Raw genomic sequence first — 14,517 nt, 5'->3', positions numbered from 1 at the left:
TATAACCAGATCATCCTTTACTAATCTATGCTAATCTGGAGCTTTGTTCATTATACATATTCTGGTTTTGTTTTCTTGCGACATTTAATAGATATAATGAGGAATATGGAGTTTTTCATCCGTCTCGTGTATTGTATTTATGTATTTGTATTTGGTGTAAATAGCATGTGGCTTAATATATCATTGAATTGTTGTGTACATTTTATAGTATAAGCTGAAATATTGCAACATCTCTTTAATTTCGTTAGTATTTATAACGTTGACTCGAGGATCGTCCCTCAGCTGTTATATTTACTTTAGTGTTGATGAGTAAATTTGTATAAGGGTTAAGGTAATGCGTTTATCTTTAGTAAGGCACTAGCTACACGTCGGGACCCCGATTTATGGATCCCGTTAAACGTGTAACTACTGACTATAGCATATTCATTATATTCATTCTCCCCACAATTCCAATCAAATTTTAAAGCTTACGTGTACAATTTCATAGTTTGTCATTTAGCGTATTCGTTTTCACATACTTAGTTTTAGTTGTAGCTAATATATGTAGCACTGCACTTGTGGCAAAACTAAACTGATTACAAAACAAGCAACTACCCATCGCCTACTAAAGATAAAGATCATTTGGATGGGGATCAAAGCATTGAGCACCGATCACCAATCATCGGTTATCGATCATTTGTCGCTACTCGATAACCGAATTCTAATTTGCTATTTTGTTTTTTCATTCATTTTCATTTTTGTTTTGCTTGGGTGGTTGGGGTTGATTGGTAGGTAGGTGGCGTGATTCTTTGTTGATACGAGTAGTGTACATTTAGGCTGATAGTTACTGCATTTATGTCTTGAATAATACAGGTTATAGTACAGATAATATGTGGTGTAACGCGAGTACGCGTACATTTCTTTTGTCGCGCAGTTTTGGTAGTGGGGACTCACGCTAGTTACAATATCTAACCTAGAAATATATATATAGTATATAGCATTATAAGGGAGAGAGATAGAGAAAAATAGAAAGTTTGTATATAGTTAGCGCTCGTGTTTTACGTTTCTACGTTATGTTCTTAGTACAATTGATTTTGATCCTGCCCATGGCAGAATACAAAAACTAGATTGAATTTACTATAAACATGACACGAGCTACATACAAAGTTGAAATGCAGCTGTAGTTGGAAATACTTATTGCTTGTCCAATCATTTCGTGTCATATGCACAATAAGTAAGTACGAGAGAGTATGTTAAAATTTTGTATCAAAATCCTTGTTATCAGTGAGTATGTCTCGTACACATATGAAGTGTGTGACTGTGTGTGTGTGTGTGTCTGCGTGTGTGTTTAATATGTGTCTCGTAGTTTACAGGCAGTTTGCAAAGTTGTTTCTGGCAGTTGCCATTCCATCGTTCATCGACTGCATCTCTTTCGGTGTCTGTGTGTTGTGTGGGTGTATGCGTGTGTGTTTAATATGTTTCTCGTAGTTTACAGGCAGTTTGCAAGTTGCTTCTGGCAGTTGCCATTCCATCGTTTATCGTCTGCATCTCTTTCGGTGTCTGTGTGTTGTGTGGGTGTGTGCGTGTGGCTGGGGCACATGCATAGCAGGACTAACAACTACATACATACTAGACATAAGTGCAGGATGGTTTCTATTCTATATTCATGTAAGGGGTTTCTTCCCCTTTTGAACATACATACATATAATACAGTTGTATGTATATTCGTTTCTAGTTTATTTTTGTTTTTTTTTGCGGGCATACAATTTAACCTAAATAGACAAGGATGCTTGGCTTAAAATTTAAAATCTACATTCTTTGTCATAATTCAATTAAATTAAAAACTTTTTAGGTTTATTATAAAATAATGTTCACATTGTTAAAAGGTTGTTGGTTGGTTGCCATGATGTTCATTTTGTTGTCGTTACATGTTCGAATGTTTGTTTATACGAGCGTATGTACTTTATATTCATTGATGTAAGTATTTATATAGTGTATTTATGATGACGTCATCAACAACTTGGTGATTCTGTGAGCTGACAGTGATGTACGTGTACAATGAGATTCGAATTCTACGCGCTTACAAAACGAGAACAAAAAATATTACTCATAAATAAGTTGTAACTTAAAACATTTCAATTGGCAAAATATACACTTAAAATCAAACAAAAAATAACACGAATTCGCAGACACGAATCAAACTTATAAATTAGCGAGCAAGGAGACCTTTCAATGAACTTAAATTACAGAATATGTACGTATTTATGTGTGTCGAACATAAGTATGTATATAAATTAATTAAGAGTAGTGTGTATATTTCATATAATACATAAGGCCTTGGTATGGGAATTCGAATTAAATGCTTAACATTTACATAATAGAACTTAAAATGTGTGTGTGTGTGTGTGTGTGTGTGGGGGAAAGAATTAAATATGATGGTAGGCGAGTTCCTTGTGACACATATAATACAGTTCATCATCATATATGTATATATGAATGCACGTTTATATAATGAATGTACATGTGCTAAAACATTTGCATTATCATATTAGTTAGCTTGCTTTTGTCTTTTTGTAGTTGTAAATGTTGTTGTTGTTTTGTTGCTATTTCTTGTTTGTTGTCGGATTTTGAATTGAGATTTAATTTGATTTGTATAGACGACTGTGTTGTTGGTTTGTTTATCGGAATTCTGGTTTTGATTTTTACATTTATGAATAATGCGATTCGATTCGAGTTTAGTTCAAGAACTTTGCTACTGTTATCATTATGAGGTTGGCCAACATGATGCAAATGCTTGATTCTGGCAAATAGCTACCTCCGCTCACAACAATGTCTTTCTCTTCCAGTAGAGGTGCGTCGATGACATGAATGATGCCATTGGTGCACTCGACGTCCGGTCGGTAGACGTTGATCTTCTTGTAGTTCCACAAGATCACATATTCTGCAATTAGACAACAAAGTGAGTTAATCACGTCGCTTTCAATCTACGTAACATTACGATATTGCTATGCTATGCTATTGTGAGTTGGTAATGTTGAAATGCTTGTTGTAATGTTGGAAATGGCCAGTATTGATGGCTGTGGCTGTGGTGGGTTTGTGCGATGGATTGACAAACGACAACACTCACCAGTCCATTCGTGACTAGCATACTCATCATGTAGATCTTTTAGTTATATGCATACGTATATTGTTTTGGTTTGGTTAAATACAAAGCATGAGATTTTGGTAGAGTCATAGAGAAACAGCAAAAGTTAGTACAGATCACGCACCAATCACGGTACCAATAGCATCATCATCGAATCAAAACAAAAGACATTTCTGCTGCTCTCAGTTGGCTAGAGAACAATACACTCTATAATACTTACGTCCAGCTTCCTCCTCGATCTTGACCTTAAGCGAGTCCCGGAATGTTTGCAGAACCACGGTGTCCGTGAGAGACATTTGAACCAACTCCTTCATGGTGTACGCATGATCCGCAATGACCAGATGACGTTCCAAGAGGTTCTTAGACTGCAAATGAATAACAAACATTAGTAAATGCTTTTGCGAACCAGAATAATACTGCTTGCTTACGTGATAGTAAAAGTCGCGCATGAATAGCTTCTTGTGCGCTGAGGGATAATCCAGTTCGGTCTTCTGCCAAGCCTTGTCGCGGGGTACAAAGTAAGTGTAGCGGCGCAGCGTGTTATTCAGTTGATCGTTGAAGTGAGAGAACTGTCCCATTCGGTAGGTATCACTGTGAAAGCAGAAAGCATAAAGAGTGAGTACAACGATCAGTCCATCATTGTTGGGAGTCTCACCTCATCATAGGATCGGTTTGCAGCTTGCCCAGGACAGTGGTGTGTGGCACACCCAACACTCGATCAATGATGTGCACAAATCCATTGGTCTGGGCCACATCAGCTTGCAGCACAGTGGCATTGACGCCGCCTCCTTCAACGGTGACCACTGTGTCTGCGCCTTCGCCTCTAACGTTGAAGTACAGGAAAGTCCTGTTGTTAACCGTGGGTACCTGAGCAATCTGGAGAAGGATTTATTAGTTTAGGTTGGTGACTGTGACTGACTAATTGATTAGGCCTTACCAAATTAGCATTCTTCTGCCTGATCTTCTCGACGTTCAAACGATCCTTGATAATGTGCATATTTAGAATATCGGTCATTTTCTTGCGATCTCTGTAATATAACAATTGTAATAAAGATTTGGCTGTTTAATCGCTCAAACAATGATGGATTTACCTGACAATATTGTCGATTGAAGATATGTTCCAGGCCTCGTTGCTGGGTGCCAAAATGGTCACTTCTGACAGGTTATTGATGCCTTCCAACACCCCGCCGCCAGCGTCCATAATAACTTCGTAGAACTTACGCAGAGCTCCATTCTCACCGTTGTCCTTTAAAATAGATTCAATATTGTGATTAGGCAAGGAATTCATAATTAATAAAGAATTAATGCTTTCATACATGGAACTAAAATTGGACAACTTATTGTTTCTGATGTGAGGGGAAAAGGGGACGCTCAAGCTAATTGTTATATGTTTTGTGTATGAAATGTGTACAAACATCAAACAGCGATTGTATTTCTTATAAATACAGATTCACAACATTTATAGTTTCGAATAAAATATAAAACAATAGAATGAGCCAATTAGAGTTTTGATAAAATGGGGAATTCCTAATCTGGATAACTCTATGATTCGATATAAGATGTGATTGATCTTTCATGATTTGTTTACTTTATTTTTTTTTTGTATGGGAAATGAAAAATGAGGAAGATGACGATGATGAATTGGATTGTCTTTTTAGGGGTCTTGATGGTTGTACGAATATTGATTGCCTTAAACAAGTATAATTACTTACGGTCAGAAACTAAATCAGTACAATCGGTGTAGAGTAGTTGTTGGAAAGATCGTTTGAGTATATTGAAATTATTTATTGGGAGAATATAATTTGAATCGAGTCATTTCAATTGACGCAATATAGAAACATTATTATTAATATTGATTATTCAGGTTCCGCGACGTGTGCAAGTTCCGCCACATAGTTGGAAATTCATTTGAAATAAAACATTAGGGAAATAGAGTTTATTTTCTTGTCTTGTGTCTTCTTGCGGATTATACACTCATTAACGATACGATACAAATACGAAACGAATACGACAAAATTTGAGTTAAGCATACTTTCAGATAATAAAACCCAAATATTCAATAAGTATTGTTCGAAATCAAAAGGCGTGCATATAAAATACGATAATTATAAATTCAGTTTCCAATAGCGTGCAATTTCAAAATGAAAACAAGAAATAACGAGCCAAAAAACGCCATGCAAACAATTCCGAATTTGGAATTGCTGCAAAGCTTTAAAACATATTCAAATGCAATATGAAATCGAGACAGTGGAAACTTCATAATTTGGTTTTAAATAACAAATTAAGATCCCAATCTGAATCGTCGATAAAAGAAAATGCTTCGAAATGGAAATTTCATTAAGCATGCATCCGAAAAAACTGAATATAAAACGAAGCATTTGAAATATTAGAATTTGCTTAACTACACTTGTATTCAGCAAGATTTGCTTACCTTGAACGACTATTTGAGAATCAAGCGATCGATCATTTGGCGATATTGAGGATATTCAAATGGAGAATCAATTAATTTGTGAGCGATATGGGGATTTGCATGGACGAGAAACAGAATATAGATCAATCGGTCAGTAAAGCGTAAATGCAGCAGATTAACGAAATACAACAAAACGCTAAACAAACAAGTCAGAAAGGTGATTAAGAAATGATAAGGAAACATATGATTCATTGCTTTCGATCTAATTTCTCCGACGTCGAATGATCAAATGCACAACAATGTATTGTATATAGAATGTTTGCGATATGGCTGCGATCTCACATCGTCGAGATGATGCTACAGATACAGTTAGAGTAATTACACTTAAAATTAGAGGTACAGTTACAGTTAGAATTGCGATCAAAGCATGCCAGAGGAGCGAGTGATCAAATGATCGAGTGATCGGGCGAATTAAGAACTGCGAGCTGATTGTGAAACCGAATGAATGTGAATGGGGGGATTGAGAGGGGATCTTTAGCCAATTATAAACACAATTATCAATCATTCAAGATATGCTGACTCTTATGAATGCTGAATGAATCTGTTTGCTGACGTGACAAAACTTGGACTAAGCAAAACCCATATTAACATAGATGAAGTAATTTGGTCATTGTCTTTTATGATTGCCAATTAATGGTTTGCTTGCCAGCCGAAGAGATCTCATTGTGATGTTTGAGTGTGGGTTAGAAAATGATTAATTTTGTTGAAGAGATTTGAATTTACATAAAATACATTGCGTTTCATTTGGTTTTTGGTTTTTTTTTTTTGGTTGATTTTGGCAATACTTACATTACACCCAAAATTGTTTTAAAATAAAATTTGTATTTTAAAATTATTTTAAAATAAAATTTTGCTTATGATTTTACATGGAACCGATCTTCTCAATTGCATTTTGAGCAAAGTTCACCAATCGCAGCAAACTTTGACCCAACATTCAGATCTTCCAGCAAAAAAGATCTGTACATTTCAGTTCTATGTAATATCAGACCTTGGGCATTCTTTCTTTGGCTTGTGTGTTCTATTCAGTTTTAAGAGTTGAGATCAAGCGCCGCTTATGATCTACATACATACATATGGTGTATATGTGTGGGTCTGTTTGTAAGTGTGTGTGTGTGTGAATGTGTATCCACGGTTGCCAAGAGGCATAAAGAATATTTGGAAAAAGGAAACAACATATTTACCCAAACCTAAAAACAAAAATATAATTATTTTTTCACTATGCCAATTTTGGTGACCACTTAATAATTGTATCATCTCAAAGGAGGAAAATAAATCAGATTTATACAGCTGCATTTCAAAATAATAAACAAAAACCAATATCCAATTATGGCAACCGTGTTTGTATCTACTCTCAATGTGTTTAGTTTGAATGGTGCAGCAACGGATTCTTTTGTTTTCACTTTGCAGATAGATGAACGCGTGAGATTGTGGTCTGAGTCCACTCGGGTTCCAATCGAGCGCAGCTCAGCTAAATGCAAAGCACATATTAACAAGCACTGATCGAGTATTGGACAGCTGGCAATTCTGCAACTCAGCGACTCTATCAAACCCAGAGGGGTTGAGTGTCGAGCCTAAACTCTGTCTATAGTCTAACTCTGTGTGTAAGTTTACTTTGGTCTTGGTGCTTGAAAGGGTGGCTGCCACGCCCATTTACCTGCAAGAACTGCGTGACGGTGGTGTCGATGATCATCAGCGGACGGTGAATCAGATGCACAACTCCGTTCTTAATGGGAATGTTGGCCTTGACGATCTCTGCTAGCACCACGCCTTCTTTGTGCTTGGCGTCGCCCAAAAATGTGTTCGATTTGACATACACTGAAAGTAAGCGATAAATAAATAATATGTCTCTAGTGATGAGACTAGTTGGTTCTTACTCTTGCCGTCCTTTTGCTTAAAGAAGCTGACTGTGACCTTAATCTGGTCCTCAAAAGCAGCCGAAGTCTTGGGTTCATCGTGCTCTGAGGCGGCAGTAAAAATGACAGTGTTCGGTATGACGTGACCATCGATAACCTTGGCGTCCACTAGACCGCTGCGCGTCGAGTGCTGAGCGAGAGATTAAAATGCAAATTAGCATCGAGTTGCACCAGGGAGAAATCAAATGGGGTAACAACCTTAAAGCCCTCGTCGATGGGCACCAGGAAAGTGTGGAATCCAGGCGACTCGAACAGAGATTCCTTCTTTGCCATTGTCACCTGTGTGCGATACGTTCGCAGAGTCCTGTTGCCCAAGTTGAGCTGATCGGCAACTCGCATAAATTGCATGGCATCCATGTTGTTCATCTCTGTGCTAGAAGACTTGGCAGTGAGGGGTTCCAGCACCTCGTCGATGATGTGCATGACCTGAATCGCAGCGCATCGCAAAAGCGAATCATCATCATTAAGTGAATGAATAATTATTAGTGATTAATGCAGTTACAGACCTGACGCTTGCCCTCCCGATTGGTGAGCTCAACACTGAGCGATGGAATAATGCGTGCATTGTTCACATAGATGTCGCCGTTGCGTCCATTTGTGATATAGAGCGGGGGATTGCCCTCCATGTCCGACGTCACGCTCGTCTTCAGCTGACTCTGGCTGAACGCAGCGGTGGCTAACGAGGAGAGAGAGTGTAAATTGCGTTGCAGTTGCCAGGATCGATCGATATACTCACTCATGTGGTAGAGAACCTGCGCAGTGCCCTTGTAGCGCTGGAAGGCTTCATTGGTCGGCACAAAGATTGTGCAGGAGCGAAGGGCTAACGTTGCATTCGCCACAGGATTCTGCTCCAGCAGGCTGTAGAACTGCAAGAAAAGAAAAACTCATTTCAATGGACATGATTGTGACTGCTCATTTTGTTTGTTGAACAGTGTAAACTATCGAACGAAACGAAATCATGCGATTTTATGCTTTTTGGCAATAACAACAACGAAACAGGCCAATTCCATGGCAACAGTCAAACAACTCAAAACTGAACAGTGAACAGAGAAGAGGGAACAGCACAACTTTGAACTCTCTGGGCGGGCAGAAGGCGCAAAAAGGTTTATTGAACCAATTACGTAAGCATGTTGGGCCATGTTTATGGCGAGGGCGGTTCATGTTGTTCTCATTCTATTTTAATATACATATATTTGTGAGATGTGAGAATGCGTGTCATTAGTGTAGAGGAGGGAGGGGAGAAGGGTAAGGACTCTTTGATGGCCATATGTGACTGGAAATGCATTTTCCACAACCAACAGCTACCCTAAATAACAGACGCTGACCCTTTGCTTGCACCACCTGCCAGGGAATGGGAATCGGAATGGGAATGGGAACAGACCGCACTCACTTTGCGGCTTCCCAACCACCTACGACACGCCCTGGTAAGCATTCTCCGGCAGCTTTATGAGTTTGTGCTGCGTTCGTTGTGCGACAAACAAAGCTCTAAATTGACCATCTACTATATATATTAAGGTATTTGTGTTGTGTGTGCACACACACACACACACTCTATACTATCTGAAACGTCGCTCTCGCTTGGTATTTCTCTCTTTCGTCCTGTCGCACTATGACTCACATTGCCTCTACCTGTCCCTAGTCCTTATTTTAAACGCTGTTCGCTGTTCACATTTCTCGTATCTTTGTTTCGGCATCGCCATCGCCATCCAGTTTTAGTAATTGGAGAACTGCGTGGTTGCTGTTGCCTTTGGTTCTTAGCTGGTTTCCATTTCACATTTCACATTTTAAATGCTTTGGCTTATCTTACAGCTCTCACCCCACGTCCCTAATGCTCTGAGTACAGGCTAAACTATCTTTTGACAAAACAAATTGAAGCATGAAGGAATTAAAGTAACTTTATCGCCACATTCGAGTCGGTTTTCTATGAATAATTTATTTGGGCCACTTCTTCGAGTGCAATTGCAATTGCAATTATGCAATGGCATCATTTTCATTCATGTCAAATCGCACTTAAGGGCGCTATTTGCCATTTGAGACCCTTCAAGTGGATTTGGCTTTGAATTTCACAAATAAAACTCGCAGTGCCATTGAACTCTGTCTTTCTCTCTCCGGCTAGAGATGCGTGGTGGTGTCAAGGGCAAAATGAGTCAGAGTCAGAGTCAGAGACAGCGTCAGCGTTAGAGTCAGAATCAGAATCAGACGGCGGTGCAAACAAACTCGACTGGACTGCAACCCTCTGAAGCCCCGCTTCCCCCCTTTCCTTTCCTTTACGAGTCTGCCACGCCCACTTCGCAACCCTTGTTTGAGAATTTATTAACGAAATTAAGGCAAAAACATGTAACGTTTTTATGCATTTTGGCTACAAAGATAAGAGAGTTGTTGGTTGGTGTTGTTCTTGTTGTTGTAGTTGCAGCTTACCCTAACTGGCATAATGCGCCTGAACGTTTTGGCAGTGCCCTGAAAGAGAGAGAGAGAGAGAGAAAGAGAGAAAGAAAGAGAGAACCGCTGGCAGTTCAAATTTTGTTTGCATTTCACATGTTTTTTGTGTGTGTTTTTTGTGGTGTCTCGTGTTGTGGGTTTTAGCCAAATTCATGAAACTTAATTGTTTGTCCTAGTCAGGGAATAAAACAAGCTACGAGTACAGTACTATGTCTAGTATGAATGACGTACAAAATAGAACTACTGCAAGGGGCGTGGCTAAGGGGGCGAGCAGCAGCTTCCTGGCGAACAGCACTTCAATGATTATTTTCATTATCATTCATTCACGCACATGTGAGTTTATTCATATGTTGTGTGCATGTCCCGCACTCGAATTTAATTGCTACAAATTATGCAGATGGTAAAGTTTTTGGAATAATTGCAGCAGCAGCCCCTCGCCAAGTCTTAATTTCTTAATTGGCAACTGACGTCGAAGACAGTCAGAGTCAGAGTCGGAGATAGAGATGGAGGAGGATCGCATGTCAGTTCAGTTTCAGTTTCACACCCCCAATGGATCTCTAATGCAGCTCTGTACAACAATATATAGCACGATCTATCTCTATCAATTTGCTGCTGTGTGTTTGCTTTTGGCTCCATTAAGGTCAGACACTCATTCACTCATTCACGTCCAACGCCTCGAGAAGTCTCCGGACCGAAGATCACATAACAGAACAGAGCTATGCGTTCCCCACATATCACGCGTCTCCACATGGATAAATGTACGATACAAAAAACATGCATACATGGCTATTGTAATCTTAAATTAAATTTAATTGAATTCGATTCTGTGGCTGCTGCCTCGTTGTGTGTGATGTGTGTTCTCCTCTCTCTGTTCCTAGGTCGGACCCAGCCGGGCAGTTGACAACAATCCACCCACAGCCAAAGCCAAAGCCACAACCACGCCCACAATCCCCAAGCTCACCCACAGCCCAAACATCTTCATCCTCGCCTAGTTCAATTACTGTTCCAGCCTCCAGTGTTCAGCGCTGACAGTCAAAGGTTAAACATTAACATTAAACTAATCTCAACACTCGCCAAAGATGACGTCGTCGGATACTGAGTGGACAGCAGGAAGTCTGGGGTCAGCATCGGAGGTCACAGAGAAGCCATTCAACGCCCGCCCTTGCAACAGAAGAGGAAAGCAGGAAGGGAAACTTGGATATTCTCTGAATTTCGATTAAATCTTCTCTTGAGTATGTGAGTACATAATTCTCATCAAACTCTCGCTGGAATATTTTAAATTGAGCTGAGCACTAACTAGATAATTATTTTAATTCGAAGTGGACTGTCAATAATTTAATACATGCATGATGAAGTAAAAATATTCTAGTTTTTACTTTTATTATAATATACACTTCTACAGTTATGGAAGAAGTGGTTAATTGTACTGATAATGAAATTCTCTTTGATCTCTAGGAAGAGTTCAAGTTAATGTGATTGATAACGAACGCATATTTTAATTAATTTAATACGAAGTAGACTTTCTTCATATGATCTTTATGTTTTTTATTAAATTACTTTGTTTACATTCAATCATAACAATTAGGGTTAAAGATCTGCACCCTTATCATGTGAATTTAATAAAATAATAAGTCAACTACGCAAATTAAATTCAAATAAACCTATCTTGGAAGAAATAATAATTAAATTCTCGCTTAACTCTCAGAAAGAAGAGTGCAACTTCATCACAACGAACAGGCAAGCAAAAAAACCAATTCTTATAAAAATGTATATAATTTAATTATAGCTCTACATTTGGGAATCAGCGAGTAGAGAGTAACTTGCCACATTTGTTGCCACAAAAAGCTGCAGCAGAACAGAATCCAAAGCACACGCTCTGTTTCCTACTTTAAACTAGTCCAAGCCAGCGCTACAGTCACGTGCGAAAAAGTAAATACACCTACATATGTTTCTGCCGAGTACAGTGATGGCAAAGGCAGTAGGGCACATTGCATTTTTCACTTTATGGCGGTGACAGGTAAGGGAACGACGGGAGGGCATCGCTCAGCTGGCAACTGGCAACTCGAGTTGTGCTGCCCGCAACTCGCACGCTTTCTTTTCAATTGTGAAATTTTTCTTAGTTTTTTTTTTATTTTTCAAAATGCTCGACTCTGACTAACAACTTTTTTTGGGCATTAAATGCTTAACAGAGTAGAACGACATACACTATTGTTATTGCTATTCCTGTTGTTGTTTTAGCAGCGAACCTTTAATGGCTTCTGACTTTTACACTTTTATGTGTTGTCTAGGCATGTGTGTGTGTGTGTGTTTCGGTGTGTGAAGGTGTAAAAAGGCAGACCAAACTTTATAAATAGGTAGAAAACTGTTATGCTCAGTCGACAGCGACAGCGACGGCGACGTCGAGCGTCGACTCTACGTTTAGCAGTGTGTGTGTTGTTGGTTTTACATAATTTACTTACTTAATAATGTGTTCAACATGCATATCAAATGGACTTTGGACAGAGGCTAGGCTTAGCAAAGAAGCAAAGAGGAAGAACTGGCTTGGGCCTTATTGATTTTTCAGATGCAGCAACAACAAGTGTAAATGCCAAAGGTCAAGGACGTCGCCCAGCAGCAGCTCACAACTCTCTCATCTACCTGTGTTCTCTCTCTCTCACTCACACTCTCTTTCGCTCTGTCGGTAAGTTTTAGCACAAGGCTTTTCGTTTCAAGGTCAGTGTGTCCAGGCTCGGTCAAATTGTGTCAATATTCGTCTCGCAATGCTGTGTGTACATGTGCATATGTTTGTCTAGGCAACAACTCATTACAAATGTGTGGGTGTGTGTAAACAACTGTGTAAAAAGGGGAGAGAAACAACCTGCTATGCACCTACTATGTTAAATACATGTGTTTTCTATTTTGGGCTGAGGCTGCATGTTTACTTTACTTCAACTGTTCAACTGTTGTTGTTGTTCACAGTTGTGTTCTCGCTCTTACTTTGTATGTGACTCACCTGTGACAGTTCCGAATCATCGCGCAATTTGTCCGCCAACTCAGCGACAGCTGCATTCGGAGCAAAGCAGCAGCAACAGAGCAGCAGCAGCGCTGCTAATGCGCCTCGACGGCTTGCGAACATTTTTCAACACTCACACTCACGCACTTGTTTCTTTCTTTTTTCGCCTGCTGACGGCGCAAAGCAACGGCGGCTTCGGGGGCGACTTACGAGGGTTGGCAGTATATGTTACTGTGATGTTTTTGGTGCGAACGCGCGTGTCTGTGTGTGTGCGACACCCGTCAATTGTACGAATATTATCTGTAATTTAAATTTAAACACTCATCAAATATTCATTCACGACCGCCAAATCATCCCCCTTCGACAACTTAGAAAGTTCGGTTTGCAGCCTTAAGAAGTTCAAGCAGTGCTTTGCTTTATTGTTGTTCTCATATTCATACACTCACATACAAATAATACAACCTATGCATACCCAAACCCACATTCACACTCACAGATCTGTTGAGCAGAAGATCAAGCAGCGCTTTGCAAGTTGTTTTTGTACTCTGCACACTACATTTAAATTTACCACACATGCATTCACACACCACGCAAACACATACGAAAATTCGCATGCCAATCAAATTTCGTTATGTCACGTACAACAACAAGCACAGCACAAGAACAAGAACAAGAAGCACAGCACAAAAGCAATAGGCAAAACTAAGCTGCGCTTATTGTATATTATTTATGTTTTTCTCTTTTTGTTTTCGCCCGTTCGTGTTTAATTGTTATGCACATTCCGACTACGTATTTTCATTCCTTGCCTTCTATTGGCTTTCGCGCTTTAATACACAAATAATGCCGCCGATTTGCAGTTGTAGTTGTAGTTATTGCCCTAATTCGGAAAAGAAAAGTTCTTGGAAAAAGCCAAGCCAAGCCAACTAGGCAAAATTATGCAATGCGTCTCTCCAGGCAACCGCGTAACACTTCTAATATCTGCAAAAATCTATTTTCCTCTTTTAGTAGCACACATTAGCAATCAATAACGAATGGGCGATTTTTATATTTTGCTGCTTACACCACTTTTTTTCTTTTTGTACTTCTTTTATACTCGATGCAGTAGCTAAAAATCTATACTATGAGCATTAGAGCCAATGTCTCACTGAAGCCACCATACCAGTCTAGGGCCCCAAGCGACTACTCCGAAACACGTACACCACGCTTGAACGTTAAATTGAAACTAACGTCTCAACGGCGACTCTCCCTCAAGTCAGCGTGACCGCAAGTTGAATTTCACAAATGTGCCTAAAAATGGCAGCAGATAAGCGACTCTTAAAAAGGATTCAGGGTCGCCAAAGTGCGGGCAAGAATTGTTCATGTTTTGTCAAATATCAAAAATTATTAAATTTAAAGACTTGGGGAATCTTGTTTTTATGGTTATCGTGTTTTTTTTATTTCTATAAATTGTAATAAAGCTAGATAGATTAGAAACATCGAGGAATTGTAATTGCACAGTTTGATGCATACTTCTGTAAAATATATTACCCGTTTCAGGGCTACAAAATATACCTAGTATCACTGTTATCAAATTTAATGT

General features: G+C 39.2%; 1 protein-coding gene across 11 annotated transcripts; it reads right to left on the bottom strand.

Annotated features, from left to right (window-relative positions):
• Positions 1 to 740: 740 nt before the first annotated feature.
• LOC117576501 (fasciclin-1) lies at positions 741 to 14,186 on the bottom strand. 11 transcript variants are annotated; one of them, XM_052007501.1, is made up of 17 exons: positions 14,098 to 14,183; positions 12,939 to 13,238; positions 9,926 to 9,964; positions 8,244 to 8,373; positions 8,014 to 8,183; positions 7,706 to 7,933; positions 7,469 to 7,637; positions 7,249 to 7,409; positions 4,837 to 4,845; positions 4,216 to 4,370; positions 4,062 to 4,152; positions 3,780 to 4,000; positions 3,553 to 3,715; positions 3,345 to 3,489; positions 3,107 to 3,142; positions 2,795 to 2,920; positions 741 to 952 (listed from the first exon to the last, which is right to left on the bottom strand). In XM_052007501.1, exons 2-17 carry the CDS (start codon positions 13,059 to 13,061, stop codon positions 948 to 950), a joined length of 1,971 nt encoding a protein of 656 aa, XP_051863461.1. In that variant the 5' UTR covers positions 13,062 to 13,238; positions 14,098 to 14,183; the 3' UTR covers positions 741 to 947. The 11 variants fall into 11 exon arrangements, with proteins under 11 accessions (XP_051863461.1, XP_034117176.1, XP_051863458.1 ...); XM_034261285.2 differs by lacking the exon at positions 741 to 952 and having other exon boundaries at positions 1,715 to 2,920; XM_052007498.1 differs by lacking the exon at positions 741 to 952 and having other exon boundaries at positions 1,715 to 2,920; positions 13,999 to 14,113.
• Between the last annotated feature and the right edge of the window lie 331 nt (positions 14,187 to 14,517).

This window comes from Drosophila albomicans, chromosome 2R (assembly GCF_009650485.2).
Source record: "Drosophila albomicans strain 15112-1751.03 chromosome 2R, ASM965048v2, whole genome shotgun sequence".
Classification (NCBI taxonomy): domain Eukaryota; kingdom Metazoa; phylum Arthropoda; class Insecta; order Diptera; family Drosophilidae; genus Drosophila; species Drosophila albomicans.
Note: the sequence above shows the minus strand (reverse complement) of the source record. Positions and strands in the feature narration are given on the sequence as shown.